This window comes from Rhinoraja longicauda, chromosome 9, assembly GCF_053455715.1.
Source record: "Rhinoraja longicauda isolate Sanriku21f chromosome 9, sRhiLon1.1, whole genome shotgun sequence".
In the NCBI taxonomy this organism is placed as follows: domain Eukaryota; kingdom Metazoa; phylum Chordata; class Chondrichthyes; order Rajiformes; family Arhynchobatidae; genus Rhinoraja; species Rhinoraja longicauda.
The window spans coordinates 50,874,078-50,893,948 of record NC_135961.1 but is presented as its reverse complement, the minus strand read 5'-3'; the positions used below and the strand labels follow the sequence as shown (position 1 = coordinate 50,893,948).

At 45.6% G+C, this 19,871-nt stretch overlaps 1 protein-coding gene across 2 annotated transcripts in view; it reads left to right on the top strand.

Moving 5' to 3' along the window:
* The window catches only part of hivep2a (HIVEP zinc finger 2a), a 223,968-nt gene extending 204,553 nt beyond the window's left edge, over positions 1-19,415 (top strand). For both annotated transcript variants that reach the window (XM_078405464.1, XM_078405465.1), the window contains exons 5-8: positions 5,466-5,641; positions 7,805-7,906; positions 10,364-11,397; positions 16,390-19,415. In XM_078405464.1, the coding sequence (XP_078261590.1) occupies positions 5,466-5,641; positions 7,805-7,906; positions 10,364-11,397; positions 16,390-17,112 (2,035 nt within the window). In that variant the 3' untranslated portion in view covers positions 17,113-19,415. The remainder of the gene's footprint in view (positions 1-5,465; positions 5,642-7,804; positions 7,907-10,363; positions 11,398-16,389) is intronic.
* Positions 19,416-19,871: the final 456 nt, after the last annotated feature.

Below are 19,871 nucleotides of genomic sequence, written 5' to 3'. Positions count from 1 at the left end.
CATGATATTTTGCCTGCCCACATGTGCTGCTATAATTAGCTTTCCTCTCACTGTGAGACAGACTCATCATTTTCTTCACGTGGTGTGACTGGGGCTGTGTGATTCACTGCATTTCTCAGCTTCAGAGCTCCAATCTTGCCACGCAAACATATTCACACATACCTTCACACATACTCACACCCATACACATAATTGCACATACTCACACACACATGTTCACAGATACATATGCACATGTATACAAACAAATGCATATACACACACAGAAATGCACATGAACAAACAACAAACTGCTGAAAGTGCTCAGCGGATCAGGCAGCATCTATGGAGGGAATCGGACAGACAACATTTCGGGTCGGGATTAAAAAGGTTCCTGAACTGAAATGTCGTCCGTCCATTTACCTCCACAAATGCTGCATAACCTGCTGAGTAGCCCCTGTAGCTTTTTTTTTTAACATAAAGATAATTCAGCCACTTAAACATTCCAGCTTTTAGTAAGTCCTTCCGTGATCTCCTGAAGGGCATCCACCTGTCTCAGTTCCATTCGAATTTATTATTTTTCCTGGGAAAATAATTGCCCAAGTTTCCCCTTCCTGCAGAAATAAACTCAACCTGCCAACTCTCCTCAACACCTCAAGACTGACTGCTGATATTATTTTACACTATGAATGTAACCTTCAGGGTATTGTTCTCTTGAAGTAAATTATTGTCAAATTAAAAGTCAAAGATACAGTATGTTGAGCGGCAGCATCGGAGCTCCAGAGACCCGGGATCGACCCTGTCCTCCAGTGGGGTCTAAAAGGTGTTTGGATGTTTTCCCTGTGACCCGGTAGTTTTCCACCAGGAGCTCAGGTTCCCTCCCACATTGCAAAGATGTGCTGGGTGTTAGGTTGTAAATTGCCTCTGATGTGTAGGTAAGTGGTAGAATCTGGCGAGAGATATTATACTTGTGAGTGAGAATAGGTGACAGAATGAAGTGGGAAAATGGGGTGAGATTGCTTTGACATCCAGCACATGGACCCAATAGCTTCAGAGGAACTATGTAGAGTTACATTTCTAAAGTTAAAACTTCACACTGTATTTCAATGGAATATTAGAGAATACCCAGCGGGTCAGGCAGCATCTCTGGAGAAAAGTAATAGGTGACATTTCGGATCGACACCCTTCTTCAGACTCTCGATTTGAAACATCACCATTCCCTTTTCTCCGTAGATGCTACTTGACCCGCTGAGTTTCTCCAGCATTTTGTGTGTATCTTCAGTGTAAACCAGCATCTGCAGTTCCTTCCTACATATTGGAGAAAACCCGATGGGAGACTGGGCCAGTGGTTAAATGGTTTATCAGAAAGGTGGGTTATTTTAAATGGGAAGAGGAGTGAGAGGTGGAGGGGTTTATGGAGGGACTCGGGCTGATATTCAGGGATATGTGAGGGTCCAGCACTGGAAGACCTCAGGGATCTTAGAAGGGATCTGAAAACACTGAGAATTGTCAACAGTACTCCTTGCTGTGAGCAAGAGTAGGCTTGATGAGTACACACTATCAGCTGCTCTGCTCAAGGTTGCTGAAAGTAGAATTGCCATCCTAGGCATAAAGACCTACTCAACTTGCCCCTCACCTGGGCTCACTGTGACTATAGCTAAGGATATTCTTCTGGATTCCCGTACAACAAATCCATTAGTGTTAACCATCTCACTCCACACTTGACATTGTTGTGAAGCATGAGCATTTCATGTCTGCTCTTGTCTAGTCACAAGGTGTACAAACTTTTTTCTTACTCGATTGATTGATTTTTGCCAGTCACTCAATCATGTTTTCTCCCCCACAGCTATCATCAATATTTTTCTAACCATTAACAAAGGTGAAGAATTCACATGGTTCTCCAAAATGGTGGCAGGAAATGTTGGCTTTTCAAATCTGCGCGCCATGGACTGGATGGTGTGGGCAACAAGGGACTAATTGCTCTGGGTGATAAATGACTGTAGTTTTTATGTGTAACAGCAGGCAGTCGTAGCTCAGTAAGGAATGGTACTGATCGCTATGGATAATGTATTGATCTGGTTGCCATGGGTATTTGATGGCACTGATTGCTATGGCCAGTGGCAGAGATTGATTGCTGTAGTACTGTTTGCTATGGGCAGTGAAGGGGACTAGTTGCAATGCATGTTGAATGGCATTGGTTACTATGAGTATTGAATTAAAATGGTTGCAATGAGTACTAAATGGCATTGATTGCCGTGGGTATTTAATGGCATTGGTTGCTATGGGTATTTAATGGCATTGGTTGCTATGGGTATGGAATTAAAATGGTTGCAAGAGGTACTAAATGACATTGGTTGCTATGGGCACTAAATGGCATTTATTACTATGGGTACAGAATTATAATTGGTGCAAGGGGTACTAAATCACATTGGTTGCTATAGGTACTAAATGACATTGGTTGCTGTGGGAACCTAATGGTATTGGTTGCTATGGGTACTGAATTAAAATGGTTGCAAAAGGTACTAAATCACATTGGTTGCAATAGGTACTAAATGGCATTGGTTGCTGTGGGTACTGAATGGCACTGGTTGCTATGGGTAGTAAATGATAGTGATTCCATTGGTACTGAATGGCACCGGTTGCTATGGGTACTGAATGAAAATGGTTGCTAGGGTCAATGAAGAGAACTGGTTTCTATGGGCAGTGAAGAAGATAGGTTGCTATAAGTATTGAGTGGCATTGGATGCTATGACTTGTGAAGGGTACATAGCTTAGGGTACAGAATGCCTCTGCTTGCAATGTGCAATGACTGGCAGTGGAGACTATGGGTATTGAAGGGTGCTGGTTGCTATAGGTAACAAATAGTTTTGGTTACTATGGGTACTGAACATTGCCAAGGGCTCACTCATATTATTGACAATTAAATTGAAATGGAAATGATGAGTATCTGTTTTCATTTGCCAAGAAAGGACAGGAACATAGCCAATCGGTTCGACTCCCACTTGGGGCTAATCTTTGTGGTTGCAGTTTCTGGGAAGGAGAGTCATCCTGAAACCCATACAGTGCTGGAGGAATGCCTCCCTGTGTACAATCCTAAAGATTCCCTGATCAGTGGGAGGGCAATGAGCTTGGGCATTAACCAGAACATAACAGCCTAGAGGGAGACAGGATGGAATCAAGTCTCCTGAATGAGGATATTCGGCCGTCATGCCTCTATCAGCTCTTTGAAATGGCACTCAACTAGTTACGTATATCCTCTCCCTGTAGCACTGCAAGTCAGTCCCCTCCAAGCATTTATCCGGTTCCCTTCATTTAAACTACAATCATTCTCCCTTGGGGACAAGGACAATCAGGAGTAGGGCAACTTGCCCTTTCAGGGAATGATTTGTTAACCATTTAGACTGAACCTCGAACCCCAGTTCAAAGGATGATAAGTACAGACGTGAAGGAGGACAAGGTCAGTGATGGACCTTTGCCCAGTTGCCCCAGCGCACGACAGCAAAGAAGATGGCACTGGCTACCACCGATTGGTGGAACATCTGCAGCATCATACTGCAGACATTGAAGGAGCGGAGCCTTCTGGAAAAGTACGCCGGCTCTGTCCCTTCTTGTACAGGGCCTCAGCATTCCTGGACCAGTCCAGTTTACTGCCCAGGTACACTCTTATTTGTACTCCCTGGTAAACTGCACATCCACATCCTCTCCTCCTAAAGTCCAACACTAACTCCTTCGTCTTGTCGGTGTTGAGCTGCAGGTGATTCAGCCCACACCACCTCAAAAGGTTGTTGACTACACTTCTGTATTCAGCTTCCCTCCCCTCATTGATGCAGCCCATGATTGCAGAGTCATCTGAAAACATCTGCAAGTGGCAGGAGGCGGAGTTATATCTGAAGTCCGAGGTGTAGATGGTGAACAGGAAGGGAGAGAGGACTGTCCGCTGTGGGGCCCCTGTGTTGCTCACTATGTCCAAGGCACAGTTCTGTAGCCTGACATACTGTGGTCGTCCAGTCAGGTAGTTGGTGATCCAGGACACCAATGGAGCGTCCACCTGCATCTTCGTCAGTTTGCTCCCTAGCAGTGCAGGCCGGATGGTGTTAAAAGGACTGGAGAAGTTAAAAACATGACTTTTACAGTGCTTCCCGGTTTATTCAGGTGAGCATAGGAACGATGGAGCAGGTGGGTGATGGCATCCTCAACCCCCATCTTTGGTAAGCGAACTGCAGGGGGTCCTGGTAGGGTTTAACCAGGGGTCACAGATGAGTGAGCACCAGCCTCTCCAGGGACTTCATGGTGTGTGAAGTCAGCGCCACCGGTCTGTAGTCATTGGAGGAGCTGGGGCGCGTCCTCTTTGGTAAAGGAACCAGGCAGGATGTCTTCAACATCACAGGAACCCTCCCCAGGCTCAGGCTCAGGTTGAAGATCTGAAACAAGCCCATCGGCCACTGCATGCTCGCCAACTGATATCTATCTAAGCTAATCCCATTTTGTCTGCATTTGGTTTTAGATGCTCCTACTCTGGGGAAAAAAGACTTTGTCTATCTACCCTATCTGTGCCTCTCCTAATTTTATACATTTCCATGTGGTCACCTCTCAACTTCCTTCACTCCATGGAAAACTGTTTACCATTTAATACCCATCCAGCAAACTAATTTCTTCCTATAATTCAAGTCCTCCAACCTAGGCAACACCTTTACAAATCTTTTTTGCACCTTCTCAAGCTTAATTATGCCCTTCCTGTTGCATGGTGACCTGAACTACACAAAATACTCCATTTGGCCTAAACAATATGTTGAACTGTTACTGACTTCCCAACTCCTATACATAGTGCCTCAGCTGATGAAGGCAACCATACCATATGCCTTCTTTATCTGTCTATGTGGTCATTTTCAGGGGAACTATGTACTTGTACCGTTAGGTCACTCTGTTCATTAATGCTCCCTACGGGCCTACCATTCACTGCATGTGGCTTGCCCTGGTTTAACATCCCAAAATGCTTAATTTCATAATTTTCTGAGTTAAATTCTTTTGCCCACATTCGCAGTTGATCTAGATTTATTGCCCCTGAGAAGGTGCTGGTGAGCTGCTTCTTGAATTGCTGCAGTCCTGTTGGTGGTCGCTCCCATAGTGGTGTTGGCAAGCAGTATTCCAGGATAGAACCAGCACTGATGAAGCATGAAAGTCTGGATGTTGTGTGAATTGGATGTGGAATCTGCCAGCGATGGCATTTCTGAGCACCTGCCAACTTTATCCCTTGTGGTAGAGGCCGCTGGGGTTGGGAGGAGCTGTCGGAGAGGAACAGCAGTGTATTTTGAGGTGGTTCACACCTCCGTGCTGGAGGTGAACCTGGACTGATAGATCCCTAGGGTGACGTAAATCACAGTTACAAGATTTGTTGACATTGCATGTATAATAAATAGTAGGCTGTTTTGTGGCATGTACAACTTTTGCAATGTCATTTCCCTATGCAAAACCTTTTGTCTTTGCAGCTACAAATCCAACGAAGATTATGTTTATGTCAGGGGGCGAGGAAGAGGGAAATATATCTGCGAGGAATGTGGAATCCGGTGTAAGAAACCAAGCATGCTGAAGAAGCATATTCGCACGCACACAGATCTCCGACCCTTCATGTGCAAGTTCTGTAACTTTGCTTTCAAAACTAAAGGTAAGCTTTGCATGCGGAGTGTGTGAAGATATTGTTCAATGGTTGAGTATTCTGTCACAGACAAAGAAATGAAAGGCTGAAAGAAAGGCTAGCCTTTCTAAAACCTCTTGCATGTCTTTCAGCATATCCCAAGTGCTTGGAGTATTTCTTGAAGTGAATTCACGGCCATGGGGAAACAAAGCAATGTGCATACAGCAAGCTCCCACAAACTGCAGTCTCATGATAATAGAAAAATATATTTCAATATATGTTTAAGCTCGGAGAAATTGCCTGCTTATCTTCAATGTATTGGCCACTTGATATGTATTAAGATCAGAAAACACTGCAAGTGCTCAGCTGGCTGGGGGCATCTGTTGGGGGAGATGCAGATTGAATGTATAGCAACAACGATCAGCGGATGCTGGTTTACACAAAAGGGCACAAAGTGCTGGAGTAACTCAGCAGGTCAGGCAGCATCTCTGGAGATCATAAATAGATGACGTTTCGTGTCGGGACCCTACGTCAGACCATGTTTGATGGCCATTTGTCCGAAGTGAATCCTGTTGCGAAATCATTGTAGCCTCTGCTTCTTTCTCCAGAGATGCAGCTTGACCTGCTGGGTATATCCTGCATTTTCTCATTTTATTTCAGATTTCCATCTTTTAGGCCACGGTATCAATATAATTCACTTGGGAGACCAAACTGGGATGTGTTTAGTTTAATTTAGTTTAGTTTAGAGAAACAGTGCGGAAACAGGCCCTTCGGCCCACCGAGTCCGTGCCGATCAGGGATCACCTTACACCAGAATTATCCTACATACTAGGGACATTTTTACCAAAGCCAATTAACATACAAACCTGCACATCTTTGGAATGTGGGAGGAAACCGGAGCACCCAGAGAAAACACACACTGTCATGGGGAATACGTACAAACTCTACAGACAGTCCCCATAGTCAGGATCGAACCCAGGTCTCTGGCGCTGTAAGGCAGCAATTCTGCCACTGTGCTGCCCTTTGGTTTTGGACTAGAGTATTCACATTAAATGGTTTGGACAGATTTGGCCAGGCCAATGGAGTCAACCCATCTCATTGACAAATCGACAAGTGAAATGCCATGCTTGGACTGACTTCATCCAGGGCTTCACAAAACCAATTCCCTTCAGTCCCAGTCCTCAAGGGAAAATATCTCACCATTTAAGATGGCAATAATGGTCGTGAATCACTGGAGCTCTGTACCCCAGAGAGCTTTGGAAGCTTATTCAAGGCCGATACAGACTGGGTCAGTAAAGAGTCAACAATTAAAGGCAGAAACGTAGAGCTCCGGCCAAATTCTATATGGTCCATCTATATTGGATGGACCATATAGATCATTCCTGCTCCTATATACCAGCAGCTCTTGGGTAGATGTTCCAGTCAATTTTCTCAGTCAGTAAAGACGCAAAAATCAATCAATAGGAAGCACAAATGCAAATACGTCGGACTTTGAGTTGAATAATTTTAAGAGAGCTCACTCGTCACTTTGTGTGTCCGTAAGTAGTGTGTTCAGAACCCAGGAATGGCAAGTGTTGCGTATGTACGCTCCAATGCAACACCGAGTGCCACAGTGCCTTCCTTCTGAGCTAATTGCATCCTCGCTGATTTAGATGAATGTTAATGATCGAGTTGGACAGTTCAGAGATGAGTGGGAAGCCTTTTTGCTTTGAACAAACACAGCCAAAATTCCTTCACATAATGGGCACTAAGAGAGAGGGAAAGGAACAGTTTAACTAGCCTTAAATAGCTATTTGTGGAACTTTGCCTTGTGCCAAATGGATGCAGTGTCTGTCTTGCCTGCCCAGGGAAAATGGGATGACAGCTCCCTCAATCCAATTCATTGTACACGGAGTTTCTCTGAAATGTCCACACAGACAGCTTTATTACAAAAAGGCTTTTCTTAAACAAAACAGGCTACAGTGTAAACAAAACCAAAATTTGTGGATCAGTCAATTAAACAGGAGTTTACCATAAAAAGAGTAATGATTTTGCCAAGTTCCTTACTTATAACGGGTACACAACCCGTTTATCAGCTCAAAATGTACAGCGCTGCAGATGTGGCAGGAAGCCGGCACATTGCCGACCCTCACTGCTCTCGCAGACTAATTATCTGAAGGTAGTTACCTCTGTGGTTTTCATTCCTCTGTCTAGGAAACCTGACAAAGCATATGAAGTCAAAGGCTCACACGAAGAAGTGCTTGGAGCTGGGAATAGCAATAAACTGCATGTACAGCACCGACACAGAAGAAACAGGCAAGTAACGAGTGGTAACCCGTTTCATCATTGCTCCTGACTGAGGGATCTAGGAGTGCAAGTACATGGTTCCCTGAAAGTGGCGTTATAGCTCGATAGGGGGGTCAAGAAGGCCTTTGGTACATTGTTCTTCATCAGTCAGGATAATGAATATGAAAGTCAGGATGTTATTTATCAGTTGTACAAGATGTTGATTAGGCAGCACAAGGAATATTGTGTTCAGTTTTGTTCACCCTGCTGCGGGAATTATGTTGTTAAGCTGCAAAGAGTGCAGAGAAGATTTATGAGGATGTTGCCGGGACGAGGGCCTGAGCTACAGGGAGAGGTTCAGCAGGGTAGGACTTTATTCCTTAGAGCGCAGGAGGTTGAGAGGTGATCTCATTGAGGTGTATAAGATCATGAGGGTAACAGTTGAGTGAATACACGGAGCCTTTTACCCAGAGTAGGGGAGTCAAGAACCAGAGGACATAGATTTAAGGTGAGAGGGGCATCTTTTTAATGCAAAGGGTTGTGGCTATATGGAATGAACTGCCAGAGGAGGTAGGTATCACAAAATGCTGGAGTAACTCAGCAGGTCAGGCAACATTTAGGAGAGAGGGAATGGGTGACGTTTCGGGTCTCGACCCGAAATGTAGATCAGTCTGAAGAAGGGTCTCGACCCGAAACGTCACCCATTCCCTCTCTCCTAGATGCTGCCTGACCTGCTGAGTAACTCCAGCATTTTGTGATACCTTCGATTTATACCAGCATCTGCTGTTATTTGCCTACACAACTTGCCAGAGGAGGTAGTTGAGGCAAGTACTATAACAAAATTTAAAATACATTTGGACATGTACTTGGTCTGAAACCCAGGACACCAGGCAGTCCAGAACCTAATTAGTGCCTCAGCAGATGGCTGGTGCATGCAACAATGATCAGTACAGCACAGGAGAAAGCCCTTTGGCCCACAATGTCTTGCGGAACATGATGCCTGTATGTGATCCATATCCCATGATACCCTGAAATCCATGTGCCTATCAAACAGCTTCTTAAGCACCATTATTCTCTGCCTCAGAAGGCAGTGGAGGCCAGTTCGTTGGATGCTTTCAAGAGAGAGCTGGATAGAGCTCTTAAGGATAGCGGAGTGAGGGGGTATGGGGAGAAGGCAGGAACGGGGTACTGATTGAGAGTGATCAGCCATGATCGCATTGAATGGCGGTGCTGGCTCGAAGGGCTGAATGGCCTACTCCTGCACCTATTGTCTATTGTCCATTATCTTATGCTTCCACTACCATTCCTGGCCTTGGGGTCCAGGCACCCACCACACTCTGCCTTCAAGCTCTGCCCTCTAGCATTTGACATTTCCACTCTGGGAAATAAATTTCTGACTGCCCAGTTTCTAATATATCTAAGCCTTTCATTTCATTGAAGGTAAAATGTATTTTATATACTTTTTCAGATCACCCCACAACCTATGGCTCTCCAGAGAAAACATTTTAAATTTGTCCAACCTATTTTTTTTTATAGCTAATACCCTCTAATCCAGGCAGCATTCTGGCAAATCTCTTCTGTATCCTCTCCAAAGCCTCCACAAATTCCTGTAATGGGATGAGCAGAACTGCACACAATATTCCGAATACAGCTTAGCCAAAGTTTACAAAGCTGCTTCCTGACTCATACTCAATGCCTTGATTGATTAAGACAAACATACAATATGCCTTCTTTCCCACTCTATCTACTTCTGTTGCCACATTCAGGGACCTGAGATCACTCTTTACATCAATGCTGATAATCTTGCATTCGACCTCCCATAAATGCATCACCTCTGTCTCTGGCGAATAAACTCCATCTGTAAGATAATTAGGGGATTGGACACATTAGAGGCAGGAAACATGTTCCCAATGTTGGGGGAGTCCAGAACAAGGGGCCACAGTTTAAGAATAAGGGGTAGGCCATTTAGAACGGAGATGAGGAAGAACTTTTTCAGTCAGAGAGTGGTGAAGGTGTGGAATTCTCTGCCTCAGAAGGCAGTGGAGGCCAGTTCGTTGGATGCTTTCAAGAGAGAGCTGGATAGAGCTCTTAAGGATAGCGGAGTGAGGGGGTATGGGGAGAAGGCAGGAACGGGGTACTGATTGAGAGTGATCAGCCATGATCGCATTGAATGGCGGTGCTGGCTCGAAGGGCTGAATGGCCTACTCCTGCACCTATTGTCTATTGTCATTTCTCCGTCCATATCTGTAACTGATCTAAATACTGCTGTATCCTTTGACAGTCTTCACCACGGTCTGCATTTTTGCAAACTTACTAACCAACCCATGTATATTTACATACAAGTTGGGGAGTTTGTGTGAACATAAGGGAAATAAAGTGAATGAATCGATGGGGACTTGGTGGGCTGAAGGGCTGTTTCCATGCTGTGAATTCCACTCCAAGATTCTATAATAATTTGGTATTAAACTCCGCTCCTCTTCCTTTCAGGAATACTGGATGAGACGGAAAAAGATGCCCTGAATGAAGAGCCGGTCCTTCACCAGTTCTCTGATCCCGAGGACACAGATGGAGCCGAGGAAGAGGGAGACGAAGATGAGGACGACGACGATGATGATGATGATGACCGGCAAGGAGACAGTACGCCAACCACGAGATCTCGAAGCACCAGCCCCTTAGCCCACAGTTCGAAGCCGCACTCTGTCACTTTCAGCATTGCCTCAGCCTCTTCGTTTGATGTTTCGCATTCAAGCAACCAGTCTTCCCTCATCAGTTACTTAGTGACGGTACCAAGGATCCAAGTGACTCAGCTCAACCCGCCCAGCTACACTCACGCAGGGTCTCCATTGACAGATTATCAGAGGCATTTGCACAATAGGTTGATAGAATCAGTGGAGTACAAAGATAGTTATTCACAAAATGCTGGAGTAACTCAGCAGGTCAAGCAGCATCTCGGGAGAGAAGGAATGGGTGACGTTTCGGGTCGAGACTCTTCTTCAGAGTACAAAGATAGACTGGATATACCGGCCACAGCTGGCTTGTGGCCTTCGCAGACTGAAGACGGGTCTTCGAGAGAGGATAGTTCCAGGGAAATGTCCCCCTCTGGAGATACGGGTTCAAGTACTCAACCCTCGCCAGCCTACGAGGGATCTCCAGGGAGGGATGCATCGCCAACGTCTCGCAGGTACCTGTCTCCCAGGCGAGACCTCTCGCCCAGACCCCACCTGTCTCCAAGACGAGAGATATCACCTTTAAGGCACCGGTCACCAAAGAGGGAAACCCACCTGAGCAATTGGTCGCCGAAAAGAGATGCTTCCCTACACAGACACTTCCTTCCAAGGAGAGAGATTTCCTCAGCAAGGCAGGTCTCCCCTGCGAAAGACCACTCCCCAAGAAGGGAACTATCTCCCAGGAGGGAGTACAGAGAAAGGAGGCCAATGATAAGAGCAACATCGCCACGGAGAGGTTCATTCCAGAGTGAATATGTAATGGGCCAGTATATGCAGCATCCAGAAATGAACCTGGTGAGTGAATCAATGATGGGTATTGCTTGAATAGAAATTCACTTTGTAAGGATGGATGATATATGTACGATGGAAAGAGCTCATGTTTGTAACATAGTGGAAAAAGCAACTTTCATTTGTTGAAATGTGCAGGAAGGAACTGCAGATGCTGGTGTACATCAAAGTTAGTCACAAAATGCTGGAGTAACTCAGCGGGACAGGCAGCATCCCTGGAGAGAAGGAATGGGTGACATTTTGGGTCAAGACCCTTCTTCAAACTGAGAGTCAGGGGAGAGGGAGACATAAAGATATGGAAGGGTAAGGTGTGAAAAGGAGAGATCAAAGGGGCTGCTGGTCAAGGAAAATGTCGAATAGGTCATTGTTAGCTGAGGGGAAGGTGACAATGAGGCATACAATCAGTAAAATGTAATGAGGAAGACAGTGAAACTAGTCGGAGAACAAGGATGGGGATGGAGAGACAGGGAAAGCAAGGGTTACTTGAAGCTGGAGAAATCAATATTCATACCGCTGGGTTGTATGTTGCCCAAGCAAAATATGAGGTGCTGTTCCTCCAGTTTGCATTGTGCCTGATTTGACAGTGGAGGAGACCCAAGGCAGAAAGGTCAGTATGGAAATGGAGGGGGAAGTTAAAGTGTTTAGCAACCGGGAGATCACTTAGGCCTAGGCGGACTGAGCGGAGGTGTTCAGCGGAACGATCACTGAGCCTGCGCTTGGTCTATCAGTTAATTCAAACACAATACAGTGGCACAGCTCCAGCAGCCCAGGGTTCAATCCTGACACCTGATTCTGCCTGTGTGGAGTTTGCATGTCCTCATCGTGACTGCCTGCGTTTCCTATGAGTGCTCCGGTTTCTTCCCTCATCCAAAAGACTTGCAAATCGGTAGATTATACAACAGTCCAGCATTGAAGCAGGCCCTTTGGCCCATCATGTCCACGCTGACCGTACGCCCATCTACACTAATCCCATTTGCCCACCTTAGGTCCGTATCTTTCAATGCCTTGTCTATTTAAGTGTCTGTCTAAATATATCTTAAACTTAGTGGCTTTATCCGATTCCACCACCTACTCTGGCAGCACTTTCCAGATATCAAGCACCCTCTGTAAAAATAAATGAAACCTTTAAGCCCTTTTAAAACTCTTCTCACTCACCTTAAACCGATGTCCTCTTGTTTTGGATAGCCCGGCCATGTGGAAAGAAACTGCTGACTATCTACACTGTCTGTGCCTCTCGTAATCTTACAGACAACTTCCAGGTCAACCCTTAGTCTCCTTCGCTTCAGCGAAAATAAGCCCAGCCTATCCAATCTTAAATCATAACTAAAGTCCTCCAATCCAGGCAACATGGATGGATTGGAGGACTCTCCAATACAACCATCACTCACCTACAATGTGGACCAGAACTCCACACAATACCGCAAGTGCGGCCTAACCAAAGTTTTGCAACATAAACCCCGACATTTATATTCCATGTTTCAAACTAAGAAGACAAACATTGTCCTGTTAATTGGACATTGGAAATTGCTCCTGCTGGGGAGAAGGCAGGAGAATGGGGTTAGGAGGGAGAGATAGATTAGCCATGATTGAATGGCGGAGTAGACTTGATGGGCTGAATGGGCAAATTCTACTATTCTTTATGGCCTTATGACCCTATGATGTAGTTTCCAAGTATGTAAGTGAGTGTTTAGTTTAATTTAGTTTAAGGATACAGCGCGGAAACAAGCCCTTCAGCCCACCGAGTCCACGCTGACCAGTGATCCCCACACATTAACACTATCCTGCATGTTAATTTGCACTTATACCAAGCCAATTAACCTACAAACCTGTATGTCTTTGGAGGGTGGGATGAAACCGGAGATCTTGGAGAAAACCCTCGCAGGTCACGGGGAGAACGTACAAACTCCGTACAGACAAGCACCCATAGTCAGGATTGAACCTGCGTCTCTGGCTCCTGTAAGGTAGCAACTCTGCCGTTGCGCCACCATGCTGCCCTAGTAGAATATAGGATGGAGTATTGGTGAAGAGAATGGATTACATGGAAAATTTCTCACAAATCATATTTCACTGAGGAGTATGGACAAACACAATGGACCAAATAGCTTCCTTACGTTTCCATGGAAATAAATCCTAAATAGTAGCTTCAGATAAAACATCAACTGTGCCTTCTGCTACTGTTAAGAGCAACGTATACCTTTTCTGGGATCTCACTTCAAAATGGCCCTTTTGACAGGAGAGCTGGCTTTCTCAAAACCAGATGGATAGGTTTCCAGCAACTCTTCCCAAACATGCCCACAGGCATGTTGGACACTTTAAGCACTGTGATAGTGAAGAAATGTGATAGTGAAGAAATGGGTCAGATCACAGTCCTTGTATATGTCAAAGCTTTTACAACACAGAGGCACACTTGATGGGTTGTATCAGTATTTGGACTTTGTTTGTGCCTCTTTCTGACCATCAGAATTATCACTTGGCTCAAGATGTTAGGCCGACGGTATCTTGTTTAGATAAGGTAAATAGATAGTAAAAATTATAGGATGCAGAAAGAGGTTGTTTAGCCCATTGTGTCTGCTGGTCAAAGAAAGGGTTAACCACTCCAACCCTACCTTCTAAACTTGCAGCTCATGGCTTTTCAAGCACACATCCAAGCCCTGTTAACACAAAATGAAAGCAATTCATGATTCAATTATTAATACAGGCCTCAAGGATTATCGGGAAAAGGCAGGAGAATGGAGTTGAGGGGGAAAGATAGATCAGCCTTGATTACATGGCGGAGTAGACTCAGTGGGCCAAATGGCCTAATTCCGCTCCTATGCCTTATGAACTTATGAAACCCCCTGCCTCCACTAACCTTACAGCGAGTTTTTCTGGATGAAGATTTGCCCATCTACCCTTTAATCCTCTGATTCAATTCTATATATCGTGTTTTCTGACCCTTCTGCTAAGTAAACTAGGTTCCTTCTACTCGCCCACTCTATAATGTCTCTCCTTAATCTCCTGCACTCCAAAGACAGTAGAGCTACCTCATTGATTTTTGACTCGGGGCCACACACTCCAGTCCCAGCAACATCTTCACAAATATCCTCTGCACCCCCCCCCAGTGGAAGCACATATTTTCAGTAATGCAAAGGAGAAGCCATTCCCATTAGCGAATGAATCAAGAACTGGGGGCAAATACAAGGGGGAGGGCTAACGTGAGGTTGAACAATTTAATGAAGTGAGCAGTTAGGATCTGGAACTCACTGTCTGTAACAAAGGTGGAAATAGCATCATCCAGCATCTTCAAATAGAAATGTGTAGGAACTGCAGATGCTGGTTTAAACTGAAGATAGACACAAAAAGCTGGAGTAACTCAGCGGGACAGGCAGCATCTCTGGAGAGAAGGAATGGGTGACGTTTCGGGTCGGGTCTGAAGAAGGGTCTCGACCCGAAACGTCACCCATTCCTTCTCTCCAGAGATGCTGCCTGTCCCGCTGAGTTACTCCAGCTTTTTGTGTCTGTCTTTGAATGGGAATTGGATAGGCATTGGAGAGGGGATGATTTTCGGGGCGTGGGGAAAATAGGCTAGGAGACAGCACGAATAGAATGGCTGAATGGCCTCTTTCTGTGCTGTGACAATTCTTTGATTTATCATTGAATTTTGTGAATTATAAACAGAATCCCTAGATCTGAAGAAGCAGATACGGAATAGTGGACATGGGCACGATAACCTCTGGCAAATGAATATAGTAGAATTCCGATAATCCAGTATGTTTAGGATTTGGTGATGCAAGATCAGCAGATTTCCTGGACCATTAGATATTATTCTCTATTAATACCCCCGACACATTTCCAATTCCCTTTTTTAAAAAAGATGTAATGTAATTAGTATTATAATAAATTCCCCAGTGAATGGGTAAAGTTTTAAGAGAATGCAGAAAGCTGGAACTGGTCTTCTTAAAGAGAGCAAGGGAAACGACCCCAGGGAGTGGGAATGGAGCACGGGGCTGGGATCATTGTGAGTGGAAATGGAGCACAGGAACTTGGATCAGTGAACGGGAATGTTTCATGGGTTCTGGGGCCCAGTGTGTAGAAATGGAGCACAGGGCGTGGGGCCTAATGAGTGGAAATGGAGCATGGGGTCTGAGTCCCAGTGTGCAGAAATGAGGCACAAGATCTGGGCCCCAGTGAGTGGAAATGGGGCACGGAGTCTGAGGCCCTATGAATGGAAATGGAACACAGGGTCGGGGGCCCCAGTGAGTGGGAATGGAACACAGGGTCAGGGGCCCCAGTGAGTGGAAATGGAACACGGGGTCGGGGGCCCCAGTGAGTGGGAATGGAACACAGGGTCAGGGGCCCCAGTGAGTGGAAATGGAACACGGGGTCAGGGGCCCCAGTGAGTGGAAATGGAACACGGGGTCGGGGGCCCCAGTGAGTGGGAATGGAACACAGGGTCAGGGGCCCCAGTGAGTGGAAATGGAACACAGGGTCGGGGGCCCCAGTGAGTGGGAATGGAACACAGGGTCAGGGGCCCCAGTGAGTGGAAATGGAACACAGGGTCAGGGGCCCCAGTGAGTGGAAATGGAACACAGGGTCAGGGGCCCCAGTGAGTGGAAATGGAGCACAGCAACTTGGATCATAGCGGGTGCACAGAGTCTGTCCCAATGAGTGGAAATGGAGCAGGGGCTGGGATCACAATGAGTGGAAATAAGGAACAGGATCTGGGATCGTAGTGGGCGGACTTGGAACACAAGGTCTGGGGTCCAGCTACTGGAAAGGAAGCGCGATAAACATTTCTTAATTAGCTCAATGACCAAGACTTCTAAGTGTGTAGGGAGGAACGGCTGATGCTGGTTTTCACCTTTTCCCAAGAGATGCCGCCTGACCTGCTGGAGTCTCTCCAGCATTTTGTGTCTATCTTCAAGATTTCCAAGTGGTCAGGTAGCAGACTGTTAGGGGTTGAGTGTATCTAAGCTTGTTTTTTTAATGCTCCATTTTTAATCTCTTCTTCACCTGCAGAGACAATCGTGGCGGAGCCCTTACGATAGCGGCAGGCCAACACCCTGGCCGTGGTATCCCAGTGAGAATGTCCAAGGAGATCAGAGCCACTTGGTCCTGCCCGAGGATCAGACTGGTTGTCTCTTCACACACTTGCCTCTGCACTCCCAGCAGCAGGCGAGGGCCCCCTACCAAATGATCCCCATCGGGGGCATCCAAATGGTCCAGTCGGGGCCCCCGGCCTTCCCCGGGAGCCTGCCGGCATCACAGCTCCCTCTGCGGGGTAGACGGAGAGAGGAGAGCATCATCGACGAAGCCACCCACTGCGTCATCGAGAGCATCAAGGAGATGGACATCTTCTCCAAGGCGGAGGAGGTGCCCGTGCCCGCCCCTATGGCCATCTCGCCACCGAGGCACAACTTTGCCGAGGGATCTGGGTCTTCGTCCCGGCCGAGGGAGTGGGAACGCGGCACGGTGGGCGACGAGCCGTGCGAGGACCATGGCCTCCAGAGCCGAGTGGACGCGGCCAGGGAGTTTGCCGCCCGTTCCCGGGCGGACGAGGCAGGGAAGGCCTTCGAGCGGCTCTGCCAGCCGGAGAAGGGCGCGCTCCTTCCGCCGGGCGCGGAGCACTTCAGCGGAGCGCGTCCCGCCCAAGCCAATGGCGGGACCTCCTTCCCTCGCCAGCACGCCGGTGGAGAGGGACCTGCGGACGATAGGCCCGGAAACGGTGATGGGTCACGATGACCCAGAGCACCAGGTGTACTGCATGAACCATCATTGTGAGTGTGGAGACGACCTGAAGCTCAGCGTTGAGGCTGTGAGGCCGGGGGCTGGCGTGATGGTCACACCAGCTATCCCTGGCTTCGTCCACGATTGGACCCGACGTACACAAATATATGGAGATATTTTCTATATGTTTGTTTAAAAAAAAACCCTGACCAAAATTAACTCGCAGGCTTACCTTTATCGTCCTGTTACGTACTTTTCTTCAATGTCGCAGATATTTTGTGCCTTTTATTTCTGCTTGTACTTTTCCTGTATGCAAAACGACAGAAAGGGAGAATTTGTACATATTTTAAACATTGTGTACCTGCTTAAGAACTGTACTGTTTTTCTCTTTAGAGCACTTGGTGGGGTTTGGGGTGGATGGGGTTTTGTCTTAAATGATGTGAATGATTTATTTGAAACGGTTTATTTTTTTTCTGGGTTGGAGGTGAATGGGCTGGAATATCGTTACACATGTGAGGTTGCACTAAAAATGTATTTTTATACAATTGAAACTACTCTTGTGTACAGCAAATGATTCTGTGATACTAATATTTATTATTTTTGTTTTATAAATTGCAAATGTATTTTCCTCTCCCCCTGCCCCTTTTGGTGTAGGCACCTCTTACATGAAGCATGGGATTTGTACGCTGTAAATATTTTGCTGCTGAGATCTTAAAATGTGAGCACTACCATCAAATCAGTGCCCCGATCACTTGACAGTCTAAATCATTGCAAAGAGTTTTCCGAAACACCCTTCCAATTTCCTTTAAAATATTGAGATCTGGTAAGATGATGGGAGGAAAAAAAACTGTCTCTAAAACTTAATCTGATCCTTGTGAAGATATGAAGCGGATGGATTAAGTAGCACCTGGACACAATTACGTTCAATATTTTTTTGTTTCTCTGTCTCTCTCTCTCTCTCACTCACTCTCTTTCTCTCTCTCTCTCTCTCTCTCTTTTCTTTCTTTCTCTCTGTGTCTCTGTCTGTCTCCCCTCTCGAGCGGATGTAGGTGATCTTCAGTTGCTGGCTAGTACACAATGGTCTCTGCAAGACCACAAAGATGGTTATTCCCAACAAGAATTTTGCTTCCAAACCTCCCAGACCCTAGTTCCTTGGTAGCCTGGCCAACACAGGATGAACAACGCCTTCTCCTCTCCATTCCCACTTACCCTCAAATGACTGCTGGAAAGGCAGTTAATTAAGCTGCCAAGTGCCTGGCCTGCCATGAAAGCACCCACCGATTCCACTCCCAAGTAGCAGACTTTGGGGATCTATTGCCGCTCCTTCATCATCTCTGGGCCTAAATCCTGGAGTTATATACGTTCCAAGTCACATTCCATCCTGACTTTCATATTTCATAGTGACTTAGAAAAAACATTCATTGGTACTTGGTTTAAATCCAGGAACTTTCTCCCCAACAGCACTGTGGGAACACCTTCACCAGAAGGACCACAGAGGCTCAAGAAGGCAGCTCACCTCCACCTTCCCAAGGGCAGTTAGGGATGGGCAGAAAATGCTGGCCTTGATGAATAGATCCTTAAAAATGGATAAATAGGGACATAAAAGCCCTGATCCCACCCACTGTGTCATATCCTCCTCCTGGTTTATCTGCCTTGCACAGTTACAAGTAAATCCTTTTGTTTTAACATTGTTAATTAGAACATGTCAAGATGATTAAATGTGTTCCTTTTATAACGATTGGTGTTCCCAGCGCATAATTTAGTTGTTAAAGTCGGGGTAAAGATGGTGATGCCTTCTTTTTTTATATATTGCAAGAAAATGACGTACAGTGATTATGCACTTAAAAAATATTGAAAACTGATGACTGCATATGATGTAATCATTTGAATTACATTTTTAATCCAGACTGTTGCTGTATTCATTATAAATGATGAGATTATCAGTGATTTTTAACTATAGTACTGTTTAGCATTAATTAAATTGTATCTGGGCTGTGTGCATCATTTTAGAGCTTTAAATACAATGGTTTAAGACAACAAAAAAATCACTTTAAAAGATATTTTAAACTTATAAGTGAATATGTTTTTTTGTGTATGTGCTTGGTATATTAGCAAAGACAGAAAAGAATACATTCCAAACATTTGTACATATTGTATATTTTAAGTGAGATATCTGTGCAATTTCTGTGTAATTACTTATAAACTGACACTGTCGCCACATTTCGTGTAATTACACTTTACTGTACAGTAGAGACTTTAACAACAAGCTTGATTAAAAGCACAGAACAGTCATTTAAAATAAATATATAAGGGGTTATGAGGGAGGGGGGGGGGGGGATGAGAACCCTTTTGGAAAATGTGTGTATTTGGCATTCAGTGGAAATAAAATATGCAGTGGTAACATGTTTCGCGTCTGGTTAAATTTTGCCTTTGATCTAAAGAAGAGTCCTGACCCAAAACATCACCTATCCATGTTCTCCAGAGATGCTGCCTGCCCTGCTACGTTTCTCAGGCACTCTGCGTCATTCTTTGTAAACCTGCCTGTATCTGCTGTTCCTGTTTCTATATTTGGCTTTTTCAGCAGCAAAGTGATGAGGGCTGGAAGAAGAGGAAAAAGACTCGCATTTTATGATCTGCCTTCGGAGTATATGGTAACAAAGTGTAATCTAGAGGATAGGATCAGCGATCCGATCTTCCTGTGGTATCGATGCATGGCACAGAAGGTGTTAAAGAGTCATACGCCATGGAACATGCCCTTCGCCCCAACTCATCCA